Genomic DNA, 14,335 nt, shown 5'->3' with positions numbered 1-14,335 from the left:
AGCTATTTTTAGAATTTCGGCAATTACAAAATGTTCCTTTCTTCAATATTTTGTTTGTCGGCTATTAGTTGTTAGGGCCATGGCACATTAATCGCAAATATAAGAAGATAAATTTCGTAGAACACAAAAAGGCACAATTAGGCTGTAAATATTGCAGTGGTACATTGGAGTGATGGGACTACCTGCGTTGTTACCAAACAATACACAACTGTTTTTAGACAGCTTTTAGTGTTTTTAGAAAATAAAAATATCAAATAATCCACTACAAATATGAACTAATACTTTACTAATAATAATTCGTTATTCAAATACTCGAATATTCGGATTGTGACAAACGGATGAAATGCTAATATAGGATCAACGATTCAACACACCTTTTATTTTATAGTAATACATAGGTAGGTAATAAGATAATTATTTAAAGTACAACATTACAGTATAGATTTAAGGCTTTCCAAAATATGAAAAAATGAATTTAATTTATGACGTTCACGAACAACTATAAATGGCACGTTATGAGAAAAATGTGTTTCTTATTTCATATGGATAATTTTTAAAGGTAATAAACCATTCAAATAAGTAGTACCAAATGTTAAATATAATTATATATGTATATAAAAACTCCTTGGCAATCAAATTCTTTCATTTAGGTTCATTCCTTAAATATATGTCATTCATCTTCGTCTATGGAATATTTAAAATTATTTATGTACCTACAACGATTTAATTGATTTACGGTAAAGGTCGATGAAATATAATACACGATTTAAGAGACGATGCCAGTTGTAGTACATTTATTTTACTCAAGTTGATTTCTAAGATTCCCTAAGTCCATGTGGATTACAACAGCATAATAATGCTGTTGGGTAATTTGGGCCAACAAAAAGAGCGCATCGGTATGCAGTTGGTTACGAAGGGATCAGACACATTTATGTGGTTAAAGCAATTGATTCCTATTGATTTGCTTTTTCGCTTTAAACAGCTTCACTAATAAATTCATTGTGAAGATAAAAATCATAAGGACAGTCGTTTAGTGTGACAGAAATTTACCTGAGAAGATACAACATAAATGACAACAAAAGAAAAGCTAGTACGATAGTGAATCAAATTAACGGTTTAAATACAATCAATAGAGAGAAAAAACATTTTAAGTGGCCTGCAACTCGAATGCACAACAGTAACTTAAAAAGGCCGCTGCTCTTACAACATACAACAAAGTAGAGCAAACACCAATAAATAAGTTTTAATCAATATGATGATGCATGTCTCACTCCAGCAAGAATATAAGTGGATTTTCCGAAACAGCTGGAGTTCTGTAGCAGACTTTTTATGACAAGTCAAGCCCACTAAGTCATTGTCCATTTTAGCATATTAGCAAATTTTATTTCAAGTTTTTATTTGATTTACCCTTGTATGATGACAAGCAATGACATACAAATTAAACTAAATCTTTGTTTCTACCACTTGAGAGAAGTACAATTATATTGTATACATACATTATACTTTATAAACCAAAAATGAGATATCTTTTTATATTTAAAGATATACATATACCTACATGTTTTCCAGAGTTGTGGAAATGCTCTAAGGTCTCTCTGATCCATAAAAACCACATTGCCAATTACAGGCCAATAGCGTTGATTTCAGCATCTGCAAAAATATTTGAAATTGTATTGCATAAATATATTTTTAATCATTGCAGATGTATGCTTCTCGAGCAGCAACATGGTTTCCGCAATCTTGATCCACTGTCACTAATCTTATGGTTTTGTCTAACTTTGTTTCAAGATCATTGGACTCTGGTGTACAAGTGGACGTTACATACACAGATTTTGAAAAGACATTCCATAAAGTCAATCATGCTTTACTTGTGAAAAAATTATCTAATTTCTGAAGCTCTTATATACCTATTCTCAAATTACTTGACCAATAGATATCAGTTTGTCAAGTATAAAAACTCTTTTTCAGAACGGTATAAGACCTCTATTGGAGTACCTCAAGGATCCAGCTTGGGTCCATTGCTGTTTTTATTGTTTATTAATGACATAGAAACAACAATGCATCATTCAATTATGGAAGTTCAGTGTAAAGAAATGTCATAATTTCAATTTCAAGGTCATCGATACCAGCAAAATATTCCTACCATCTCAGTGGATATATTCTAGACAGGTCTTCTTTTACTAAAGATTTAGAAATGACTTTTGAAATTTAGCCAGCAAAACTCAGCAGATCATTAAAAATGCTCGGTTATATCTTAAGGAATGCACGCTACTTCAGGAATACTTTAGTATTGCACACTCTTTATGATGCTCTAGTCCGCAGCATACCAGAAACTAGCTCTACTATTTGGATTAATGGTAACACTTAACATATATTTTTTAATTATAAAAATAGCTGACATTGCTGTCAAGTTACATTTTTGTAGTTTAGTCTTGTTTCATTGAAATGCTCTCCGTACCAAGTCGCTAGACAATAAAAAAGAACAGAAACAAATCGATTGGCTCCCGACATTCTCCTGGTATTTTTGGCTCAAATATTTCATTGCCTGTTCATTAGACATATAATATAGCATTGTGTGTAGCAATGTGAGAAATATTCATATTCAAGTTGTCATCTGATGTATAAATATCTACCATCATTCGAAGGATCATTCAGCGATTTTTTACTAAAATTAGACTTATGGAACCAAAACTACATTTCAAGATATCAATGATCATCTAGAACAGCCAAACGTTGATTAACTTCTTCCGCACCTAATAACCGAAGTACTTGAACTACATACAAATTGAAGACATGTGAAACCAGAACTTTCTTCTTAATTTGTAAAGTGTAAGTTGGAAATAAGAAATTCTTGGTAAGTATAATTATTTCACAATTTCTTTTATCAGGATATGTAATGAGGAACAGTGAATAGAAAATATAAAACCATTATTAATGTTCAGTAAATTGTTTTAATATATTTAAGTTAAATTGTAAATAAATATCTGCATAGATTATATAACTGTCGTGTTTAAGTATTGAAAATCAGCAGGTAAAAAATGATATGAGATGTTTATACTATAAAAAAATTACAAAAATGCAATAAAATGCAACACAGTCAATTTGTTTATATATAAATAAACGGCATTACGAACAAAACGATTGAGTAGCTTATAATTTTTCTTCCTCCAAACCGTGTTTGAAGAACATAAGAACAGGCACAGAATCACCGTCGATTTCACGGTACTCCATCAGGGCAATCATACCGTCGCAGTCCATGGACGTGCCAGTGAAGAACTGCAACTCCTTAAACCTCGAGAGGATATCCTTCATGGCGACGTTCATGTTCTGTTTGAATCCATCAACTTCTCCGGGACACTTTTCATTGAGCTTTTCAATTAATCTGAAATAGATAAATAAACATTTTTCAAATCTATAATGTAAGCATTTATAAATTGATTAAAATGGATGACTGTGTAAAAAACTACATTGTCGAAATTTACAAATGCAAATTTTGACATTGAATCCATAGTCTTTGTTAATCTTGCACCCTTTGCTCCAAAAACCAACATGAAATGTTGATTATTGGTATTATAAAGTGCATATACTGATGAAAAAATGTAGATATTAACAAATCAAATGTATGTGAGGTGAATTTTAAGTCATATAATTAGAAGGTAGCGTAATTTTGTGAGAGTAAATCTAAAATATATCCGAAGCTTGAAGATTAACTGTAGAAAAATTCATGACCAAACATTATGAAATTTTACTATCAAAACTAAGAAGCAATAATTCTGAGCCAAAAAGAATCTCAAAGCAAATCAATGATTAAATTTTTATTCGGTTATATAACAAACTAGCACACCACTCTCAATTAAGAACAAAGCCACAGTTGAGCATGCAAGTGTTGTCAAGACATAAGTACATCAAAGGGCAATTCACCTGAGAATTGCCAAGAGGTTATCTCAAATAAGACGTTTACACAAAGACTTATTTTTCAGTTGCTAAAGCAACTGAAAAATAACATTCGGGCCGAAATCAAAAGGTGTCTTGGACAACACCTTAGAGGGCAAAACATTTGTGCGAAGAAGAAAATTGACAGCATAGTGTAAATTTAAAGTTGACATGTATGACAACAGGCAGTTTTACGAGAATTTCGCGCAATGTAACAAGAAAAAATATGAAAACTATTAAATTAAAAACAATGAAAAAATTTGGGCAAGTTTTAACTTGTATTGATACATTTGTTCAAATTTTTTATCAACAGTTTTCAATACTATCGCAATGTAGGTACTATCTGAACCATTGGTGAAGTGTCAAATATAAAATTTAAAACAACGGTTAATCCAAATCACCCGCATAGGCATAGCACGAAATTATAAGAAATTATAAAAACTACAAAACATAATTAAAATATTTTTTTTAGAAATTAAAATAAATAAATGTAGGGAATTATATCAAATGAGTAAGTTTTCAAAATCAAACTTTATTCAGATTCTTAGGGGTTAATGTTCTGCCTCAATATAACTTATGTAATTTGAAAAAATCAATACGTTGCATGTCAGCAGATTAGTGGTACCATATTTTTTTTGTAAAAATCTTTTAAATATCTTTACAATATAATATAAGAGCTTTCACGTGATTAAAGAAAGAAATAAATACCTCTTCATATAATCTTTCAAGTATAAAGTGTAGGATTTCTTGTCACCGAAGGCAAAGCATTCTTGTAGCCTATTGTTCAGTACAACATCAACTCCGGATTGGGTGACGGAATCACCACCTTCATCATCACCGCCCTCGGCGGAAGGGTTGAATCCTTCGATTTGAATATCGCCTTCAACTCTTTGGACCAACTTTCCGTACACCTCATAAATTACGTCATTGATTAATTTCATTTTATAGGTGTCCGAGAACATCTCATCGCCTGAAATAAAAAATAAATGATTTAGAACAACATAAACATTTAAACATACAGTGTTAAAATACTAATATTTACATGAAAATGCAATTTATGCTACTTTTTGGTAAACCAAAACCCGTTACTGACCTATCCTATAAATTGCGATAAATTGCAACTTCATTCTTTCATAAAGATACATAAATTGACATAGAAAAGCATATGAATGCCGTCAAATATCTCATTTAAACCAACATCGGTGATTAATTAACGCGCCATATTTAAAAAAATATTCAGAGCTAAACTTTCATAAAGTTCATTAGATCAACTATACGTAAGTCGTATGACTGCGACTAATAAACGCCATTCGAGGTTCGATCAACACACAGATGTCAAAAGGACAAGGTGACATATCGCTGGGAAACTCGACGGTGATTCATCGAGTGAAATAGTTGGTCGTTCACGTGAGAAATGAGACAAAAATGAATCCATCTAGTGATCAAACGGCAAGAACTCACCTGTGATGATATCCTTGAAGATCTTCATGGTTGCTGATGTGGCGGACGGCGACGATGTTGACCGATGAACAAACGAACGACCGCGGGGCCCAACGACGGACGGGAAAGGAACGTCAAGGCAGCCAACCTAAGCCGACGAACATTCGCTTACGGCCAAAAGTGGGAATTAAAAATATTATACAAATTTTATTGTACATATTTTATTCAATATAAATATATATTAAGAAAATAATAAACATTTTTATTTTATTTTATAATAAAATTTATTCAAATTAATAATCGTACCAATATTTTAGATTATTATAAAAAAAAATTTTTAAATACAAATTAAAAATATAATAGAGTAAATATCACTATTTTTTCTTGTATATTTTTAATTTCAAAAAATATATTTCAGTAAAGTACATAAAACTGTAATGGTAATAAATCCAGTAACTAATAGCACTAATCCAATATGTATTTTTTTAACAAAACTTTCGTTCGACAATCGCTAGTCTTTCTCGTCCGTAATCAGTAATTGATCAAACTTTTTGGAGCCCCCAAGCACAACATAAGTTTGACTATATATTTGTATGCATAATACATAAAAATTCAGTTTTAATGTAAATGCCCAAATAGCTTTATCACAAATATAAATATCCTAGCTGTATAAATTCACTAAATTATGGAACAAATATAGAAATATTGCATAAACATAATTTTAATAATTAATAAGTCAAATATTTTTATCTACAATATAGTCAAGCATATATTTTTTTGATTCTTCTAAAAAATTTCCCCTTAATTCTCTTCAATAATAAGAAATTCCATTCAAGTACAGAAATGCAATAATTTCAGAGAATTGATCCTGATTTAAAGACGCTACGAACTTACAAATCATATAGAACGCGAATAACCTATAAATTAGTAAAATTACACATGATTCGCATTAAAAAGTCGAGTATCCTCGACTTTGACAAAAATGCTTTTCTTTGCTTCAAACTCTATTAAAATTATCCAATTCGCGTATGAATATCTAGATTCATAAAATGTGATAAATATTTAAAAACGATTTTGAAAATATCAAAGGAGGACACTAAAAATAAAAAGGCCATACCATAAATTTTATTCGATGAGAATAAATTCCTAAGGGAGCTAAAAAATAAAAATGATCATCACGGAATTTTCTTGTTTAGGAGGACAAAAAAGGACAAAATGTAGTGAGACCTAAGAAATCTCATCAAGGAAATTTTTATTCGAGGAGAACAAATTACTACGGTTACTAAAAAATAGCAGTTTTAAAACTGTTTATTTAAGGATGCTGTGGGAGCCAAAAAAAATATCTTGGACAGTTTTATTCAAAGAGGACAAAGGAATGCAAAGTTTTTGAGGAAGATAATTCTTACCTTTTTTTATTTATTTCCTGGATGAGTTTTACAGTTTACAATATTGGATTATAATCGAATAATAAGACATGTTTATATCAAATAGAAACGCATCATTTACATAGAGTTTATCTTAGCCGTAATTTTTGGGCTTTCTCAATTTGCTTCGGGTACAAATTATGAAGTAATTCTTAAATATGCATTGATGAAAATGCACCTGATGTATGTGAGTCAGTATTTATTCTTTGGGCTTGTTAATATAAACCAATTAAAGAAAAAACTCAAACCGGTTGAAAATGATTTAAGAGTATGCGTGGTAAATATTTTACTTAAGAATTATATAAAATCGTTAAACTAAAGTTTTTTATATACCAGTTTACTCCTAAAAAACTTATTGCATTTTTAATAGCTTCACAGGGAGACATTTGCAAAAAATACTCTTTTATTGGACGAATAGTGTCGATAATAACTTTTTATGGCAATAAGACGAGTACAAATATTTAATTACGGTAAGTAACAGAATGAGGAGAGATCGAAAGAGGAAAACGACAGCAACGAGATGTATATGTCGTATCGCCGCTGAGGATAGTCCCATCAAAAGAATAAAGCTCCGCGGCACTTGTCAGCCACCTATGCCAACCGAATTGGTATCCATAGCACTCTACTTAGTAATTGACTTTTGTGAAAATTAACTATGTGGGTAGACGGAGACATTAGCGTTACATTTTATAGAGGTTACTGTTATTGATGATGGTTAAATCATTTGCATAACGAGTCGTCATGAAACTAAATGCTGTTGATGTTTATTTTCGGGGCTGGATTTTTTGCGGAGTTGAGATGTTATATGCGTCGATATCTATAAACATTAATTATTTCGTAAGCCCTAACAAAGATTACAAGTGGATTGCTTGTAGAAACATTACTTACAACTCGTAAGACAATTTATTTTAACTCTGATACATTTTTCAAAAAATAGACTTTAATTTTCTTATTCGATCCATTTTAAATTTTCTAAATTCTGGTTAATATTTTGTAACTATATTTATTTTGCCATATAACCAATCTTCATCGATATTTATATAAAGCATTTTTGCAACTTTTAATGCACGTCATATTTGGAGAGCTTCATATTTAACGCAGTAAAATATTTAATAGCTATTTTTTAAGTCACAATATTATTTATAGTAGAAATATAAACAATTCACTGATATAATTTTTTGCTCAAAAAATTTGGTTCTGCTAACCTTAATGGTCTCAAAAACTTAAATTCAGTGATGTAGTGGGTTTGGTTTAACCCGAACTTTCTTCTCCTAGTCTTTATACAATTTACATTGTTCAATTTCAAGGAGTAAAAAAAATATTTTCATTGTTGCGAGGGGGAGGGAGGGGAATATGATTCATTTTGTAAGCAAAAAAGTAAAATTTTAAATAGCATTTTTCTTAAAGAAAAATAAACACTGGCGTAAAGTCGACACGATCACTTAAATGACATTTGAATTGGCGCGAGTTGTAGAAAAAGAAGAAGAGCTCTCAATCTCGCAGTCTTCCAATAATGTCGGTGTGTCCGGGTGCTCCTGTATTGTGCCGACTGTGCGCGGGCCCCGCAGACAGGGGTTCGCCCTTGTTTTCGGGACCTCGACCTCTAGCGGCGATTGTAAACGCGTACTTGCCGCTCAAAGTGAGTCAAGCGAACTTCCGTGCTCATAAATAGCGCCGACTGTCAGATTCCAAACTATCTCATAACTTGCTCAGTCACCTTTTACACCTACATAAGCGTTTAATAATCAATCTATAATAAAACACGTGCTGACATATACTCATACGTCATCAAAATCGCATAACTATTCCATCGATTTGACACTTATACTTTTGATGTCTTCTGCTATTTATGACCATAACAACAACAAAAAACTGACCATGTTTTATCCTATTTTTATTTTAATGTTTCAAAGAAATAGCTTATAATTACATACATTAATATTAATTTATTATTTAGATACACATCACGATAATCTACCAAAGTAAAGCATTCTTTTATCCGAATCAGCGAGCTCTTTCCACTGGACAACAAACACATCAGCTAAATACAATAAAATCTTTCCAGTTAGAGATATCGTTTTAACACGACATATACTTTCTATAAATATAATTTTACAATCCAAAATAGTCAACAATTTCATAACGACTGATATTACACATATTGGAACGCATGTTCCTGGGCCGTTACAGATAATCACTTGTGGTGAGAATTTCAAAACAAGCGGAATGCTATTGATAGTCGAATGTATCGTCGTTATAATAGACGTGATGTAGCTCTGTCCGACTCTCCTGCTGCGCTGAATTTTTTCTATGCAATATCTATCTTCGCCGTAGCCATGAGATTGCTCAAATTCAATTACTTTCTGTTCGCTGATTGCGTCGTCCTTTGCCATTATATAAAGACGAGGGCAGTATTTTATAGAATCCATTTTGATCAGCACTCTTAGCATTTCTGCTGTGTGGCCACCGGAACCGATGCATATTATTGTTCGTAAACTTGCAACATTTTTCACTTTGCAATTACGGAATAGCATTCTTTTAATGATTAGCAATAAAAGTACAGCGAAAGCGAAAGTCAATAAATACTCGACAAACATTTTCACGGTTTAATATCAAAATAACCAAGAAACGTCATCTGAAATGTCAAATGATTTTTGGCCATAAAACGTAAAAATATGACCAAGAATATTAATTTTTATATATTTTCATACAGGTATCTGACGATGGGCGATTTTGCAACATTATTTGCCCCGGATGCAACATTCAACTTGAAGCTACTGCACAATTTTTTGATTTAGTCATTAATGGACAGGTTGTTAATATATTTATATAGTTTATAATGTAAACTTTAAATTTATATTAATACTTGATGTATTTTATATTTTTTAATTAGAAAAGGTTAAAAGAACTAAAACGCCGTGATGTCATGGCGCTTAATAAAGATACCCACTTTTTGGACGAAGGGGAAGATATTATTGTAGAAGGTATATAAGTTATAACTCGATTATTTTTATTATTTGGTGTATTCATAAATATTTATTTTAGTTTTAGAAGATGGTAGTATTTATGCTAAAAATCATACAATATCACTACGCATGGATGATTGTGCACCTCCAAAACGTAAAAGAGGACGCCCGGCGAAGAAGAAAATAACTCCGGTTGTAGAGGAGGTATGAATTATTTTCTTTATCAAGATTTCAATTAATTAGACTAAAAAATGATTACCGATGTTGAAAATTTATTGTTTTTATAAAAGAATATACATATTAACACAATAAAGGCCATTTACGCACTTAAATGTTATTTGTAAAAATATTGGTATTGCTTATTTAAAACACATTGACATAATTGAATATCAGGAAAGTCAATATCGAAAAGTAGATTTATATATTTTTTGTGTAAGCATAATATTATTTTTAAGGGATTATTTATTTAAGTATGTTTAATATATGAAAGTTTTGGATCTTTGAATAATATAATCAGTTCCCAAATCATAAAAGTTTTTCATCTTGCTCATAAAATTGTCGGGCATTTTTGTAAGTTTATAATATTGATAACAATACAAAATAATAACAATAAATCTTTTCATCTAATAGGTTTTTGAAATAATGTTTCTATTGTAAAATTAATATTTATTGCCTTGTTTTACGTACATTGCAAAAAAAAAAAATTTAGAGCAATTATTTCAAAAGTATTTTCAGTGACTTCATAGTGCTAATTATAAATAAATCGCAGAATTGTTATCTAGCCACCACTACATTTTTAAGACGTCATTAATTGTAAATTTATTTATTTCACAGAATGTAATAGCAGAACCACAAATGGAAGTTGTTATTGATCCATCTACAGAAGAAGATACCTTAGAAACTGGTAATAAGAGAAGGCGAAATGCTCCTAGAAAATTCACAGAAAGTATACATGTAAGTTTCATATTTTATAAAAAAAAATGAATATTTCAAACAAGTAAATAATTTTAGGGAAAAGAACTCGAACAGATTTTCATAGAAGAAGGACTCGTAGATGAAAACGACAGTTCTAGGCAAGACAAAAAATGGAACTCCAGTTATGGAAATAAATCAGAAGTGATCGGCTATGTAGAAGCTGGGGACGGCACCAATTTGGATAAATTAGTTTACGATAAGAAAAAAAGTATGAACGTCTGGTATTTTTTATGTGAAACATTGCTTGTATTAATTTTTTGTATAATTTTAGGCCGCGGTCCAGCAGTCCAAAGATCATGCAATGAATGTTCCTTGAAATTTACAAATTCCAGTACTCATATGGCACATATAGCTACGTACCATTCTCAAATATCTGATCAAGATATTCAACAAAATATTGAAACAACGATTGAACACTCAGATTTAATTGTAAGTGAATTGCAGTTATTTTTTTATTGTATGATCACATTTTAATAATCTATATTTATTTTAATAGCCACAGGATTCTTCTATATTTTTGAGCATTCAAGATAATATTGTTATCAATCCAATAATGCAATTAAATGCAAATGAAGACCTGCCAGATAACGTGTTCTTTGGAACCGGTCCATCGATGCCTGACATAACTTCAGAAATGATGAATAATGATAAAAATATCACTGATAATGTTATGGATGTAGTTAGCATATTAGCAGAACAAGCTCCACGTGATTCTGAGCTAATGAATGTGATAGCCGATTTACAAACAAACAATCAAAACAATGAGCTTTCTATTTCGAATGCCCATATGGAAGCTAATTCAGTGAATATAAGTAACACAGTTAACAATAAACCTGATTTTAAATATGAATGCACTGAGTGTTCCAAGACTTTCACCACCAAACAAAATTGTGAAGTGCATATTCGGGTATTATATATTTTCAATGATCGCTTATTAAATTAAATTAAGATTTAATTTTATTTTAATTTATTTGTAGGCCTCTCATAATGGAGAACGTCCGTACAAGTGTCCGTTGTGTGATTTAACTTTTCCCTATAAACTAAATGTTAAAAGACATCTGATGTCACACAAAGTCAAAGAAAATGGAGGATTTGCCTGTGATATTTGTGGAAAGGTAAAATTATATATTTTTTATTTGAAAAAAATGTAAATATCAATTTTGCATTTATTTTTAAATCTTTATTTGCTAAAATACTAAAGTCTGCAATTAATTCATTTCAGGCTTTAGATTTTGTGATTCTTTAATAAAATAAAATATTTTATAACGCAATCATATTTAATAAGATTATACAATATAATTGATGTATCTTATCTTTGTGGCAAAAAACTTGTAAGGTTTTTAATTTTATGTATTATTATAGATTTTAAATCATCCTTCATCGGTCTTGTACCATAAGCAAACTGTACATAATAATGGCGAACGTTTTGTTTGTAATAAATGTAACCGGCCTTTTAGGCATCGCCAACTTTTGCTTAAGCATCAGATGGTTCATAAGGATGAAAGGCCATTCTCTTGCAAGGTATTACTTTTATAAAATAATGACATAAAAATATAAAACGTAATAACAATTTTCTTACATATTGTTTTAGGTTTGTAATGCTCGTTTTAAAACTAAAGCATATCTAATAAAACACTCAGTAATACACACAGGTGTAAAAAAATATTTCTGTGAAACGTGTGGTCAGCGGTATGCTCATAGATCTAATCTTACCATGCATTTACGATGGCATTTAGGTATGTGCAATCACTATTGTTTAGAATAATATGTAATTCATTTACTCATAGATGATTTTTGCGTTAGGTCAAAAACCGTTTTCTTGCTCAGTGTGTTCAAAGACATTCAGTCAGAATGGAAACCTTAAGGAACATATGAGAACACACACTGGCGAGAAGCCATTCTATTGTGCCGCATGTCAGCGTAGTTTTACAACCTCGTCAAGATATCGCGTTCATATGAAGAGTCACAAAATGCAGAATACTACGTGGAAATGCGAACAATGCGGAAAATTGTATGTTTTACTGAATATTTTGATTATCATATATCAACTGATCGATGTTATTGTGATAGGTTTGCGAGAAAGGCCACTCTGGACAATCACATCAAGATGCATAATGGAGAGAAGCCATTCGAATGTACAATATGCAATAGGAGATTTTTAGAGAAATCAGCTATGTACAAACACCAAAGACTGCATAACGGAGATAAACCTTTCACATGCAATATATGCAATAGAAAATTTGCGGACAATTCTAATTTATCGAAACATAAAAGGGTATATACATATATATATATATATATATATATATATATCTTTCATCGCTGATTAATTGGTCTCAATATATTCATTGATCATATTTTTATTTAGCTTCACCGCGAGGCCATAGAACAAAATATTTCATCAGATTTACGAAACGATGATTTAGGAGTGCTAGATTCAATCGACACCACCTTGTTGAACGATAATCGTGTGTTTTGTGTCACGTTTGACGAAAATAATGGCGAACAACCAGCAACACTCCACATTGTTGACGAAGTATACATTTCTCTATTAATACTCATTACCAAATTAGATTAATTTACCATATCAATTAATATTTCAGAGTGAAATGGTTAACTTAAATGCATGCGAACTCTACGAGAACGAGGCAGATCTCCTCGTTACTGAACATTCGTCAATAAACGATCCCGTTCCAACCGAGGCTGAAATACAAAGTTCCAGCACAATATTTGATAATTTTGTAGACGAAGATGGAAACCCTATTCAATTTACATTCCAAGATGGTACTCAATTTACAGTGGCGTCTTCAGATGGAAAGCTATTACAAATTCAAAACGATGAATACATACTTAGCACAGGCATGGAAGAGATAGAACAAACATCCGAACAACTCGTTCAAGTCAGCAGTGAAGATGTTTTATCTCAATATTTTACGATTGCGTAAATTTCGCTATTATACATATTTATTATATATGTAAAACTATATTACTAAATAAATATTGCTTCTTTTATTTTAAATCAATTTATTTACAAATATACATAAAAAAATAATCAAACGTTAGTACAAGTTTCCTTTTAAGGCTTCATTCTCCTTGCTAGATAAAGATGTCAGCATCAATCCAGGAACTGGGGGTAGATACTCCATGTCTCTTAATTTGTTGACTTTGACCTTTAATTCACTACGTAATTTGTTGATCTCTGTGTCTATTTGCTTCTGATCGATTTCTATTAAACGTATACTTTCGTCAATCGGACATTTAATAAAAGAAGAGCCGATAGCTAACCAATTTTTGCGCTCTAAAGGCATCAATTTTTGCAGAGCCCTGGACGCTTCCCGATTTTCATTTCTTCGCTTGTCTAAATATATTATTGCATTTTTATCTGATAAAATTTCTTCCGCTAGTTTCTCGACCTCGACGAGATATTTCAAGCTTTTTGCAGAATCGTCCATGACAAAGAGTTAACCTAACATATGACAGTTGTGATGCAATGTTGTCAGCACCAAAAATAAATAATATATTTTATGTATAAAAAAAAGATATTCATTTACCCCTTTTTAAATATTTAGTATGAAGGTGAGCCTGTATTGATATTTA

The 14,335-nt window shown here is 31.0% G+C and overlaps 4 protein-coding genes across 4 annotated transcripts; 1 reads left to right on the top strand and 3 right to left on the bottom strand.

The window, feature by feature from the left end:
• Positions 1–2,931: 2,931 nt before the first annotated feature.
• Positions 2,932–5,503, bottom strand: Tctp (translationally controlled tumor protein). The gene is made up of 3 exons (XM_088199031.1): positions 5,395–5,503; positions 4,642–4,903; positions 2,932–3,382 (listed from the first exon to the last, which is right to left on the bottom strand). Exons 1-3 carry the CDS (start codon positions 5,420–5,422, stop codon positions 3,151–3,153), a joined length of 522 nt encoding a protein of 173 aa, XP_088055157.1. The 5' UTR covers positions 5,423–5,503; the 3' UTR covers positions 2,932–3,150.
• Positions 5,504–8,252: 2,749 nt separating this feature from the next.
• On the top strand, positions 8,253–13,748 carry LOC148228493 (uncharacterized). The gene is made up of 15 exons (XM_088199588.1): positions 8,253–8,436; positions 9,511–9,609; positions 9,691–9,781; positions 9,843–9,967; positions 10,598–10,717; positions 10,775–10,946; positions 11,010–11,167; positions 11,235–11,645; positions 11,716–11,853; positions 12,101–12,259; positions 12,330–12,474; positions 12,542–12,749; positions 12,809–13,013; positions 13,107–13,274; positions 13,342–13,748. The coding sequence occupies exons 1-15, from the start codon at positions 8,311–8,313 to the stop codon at positions 13,681–13,683; spliced, it is 2,667 nt and encodes an 888-aa protein (XP_088055714.1). The 5' UTR covers positions 8,253–8,310; the 3' UTR covers positions 13,684–13,748.
• On the bottom strand, positions 8,675–9,469 carry Alg14 (ALG14, UDP-N-acetylglucosaminyltransferase subunit). Its single transcript, XM_088199592.1, has one exon. It carries the CDS (start codon positions 9,392–9,394, stop codon positions 8,762–8,764), a length of 633 nt encoding a protein of 210 aa, XP_088055718.1. The 5' UTR covers positions 9,395–9,469; the 3' UTR covers positions 8,675–8,761.
• Positions 13,746–14,228, bottom strand: Pdrg1 (Pdrg1 prefoldin-like subunit). The gene has a single exon (XM_088199593.1). It carries the CDS (start codon positions 14,188–14,190, stop codon positions 13,798–13,800), a length of 393 nt encoding a protein of 130 aa, XP_088055719.1. The 5' UTR covers positions 14,191–14,228; the 3' UTR covers positions 13,746–13,797.
• Between the last annotated feature and the right edge of the window lie 107 nt (positions 14,229–14,335).

The sequence above is a fragment of the Plectrocnemia conspersa genome, unplaced genomic scaffold (genome assembly GCF_051122295.1).
Source record: "Plectrocnemia conspersa isolate PC_06_02 unplaced genomic scaffold, ASM5112229v1 ptg000012l, whole genome shotgun sequence".
Taxonomy (NCBI): Eukaryota; Metazoa; Arthropoda; class Insecta; order Trichoptera; family Polycentropodidae; genus Plectrocnemia; species Plectrocnemia conspersa.
This window is presented reverse-complemented; position numbering and strand designations above follow the sequence as displayed.

Coding starts and splice junctions, on each gene's coding strand:
- Pdrg1 (XM_088199593.1), bottom strand. CDS start 14,190: ATGGACGATTCTGCAAAAAGCTTGAAATATCTCGTCGAGGTCGAGAAA.
- Tctp (XM_088199031.1), bottom strand. CDS start 5,422: ATGAAGATCTTCAAGGATATCATCACAG. Junction 4,904..5,394: donor CTTCAAGGATATCATCACAG/GTGAGTTCTTGC, acceptor TTTTTATTTCAG/GCGATGAGATGTTCTCGGAC. Junction 3,383..4,641: donor TTGAAAGATTATATGAAGAG/GTATTTATTTCT, acceptor TATCTATTTCAG/ATTAATTGAAAAGCTCAATG.
- Alg14 (XM_088199592.1), bottom strand. CDS start 9,394: ATGTTTGTCGAGTATTTATTGACTTTCGCTTTCGCTGTACTTTTATTG.
- LOC148228493 (XM_088199588.1), top strand. CDS start 8,311: ATGTCGGTGTGTCCGGGTGCTCCTGTATTGTGCCGACTGTGCGCGGGC. Junction 9,782..9,842: donor GGAAGATATTATTGTAGAAG/GTATATAAGTTA, acceptor TATTTATTTTAG/TTTTAGAAGATGGTAGTATT. Junction 11,168..11,234: donor TTGAACACTCAGATTTAATT/GTAAGTGAATTG, acceptor TTATTTTAATAG/CCACAGGATTCTTCTATATT.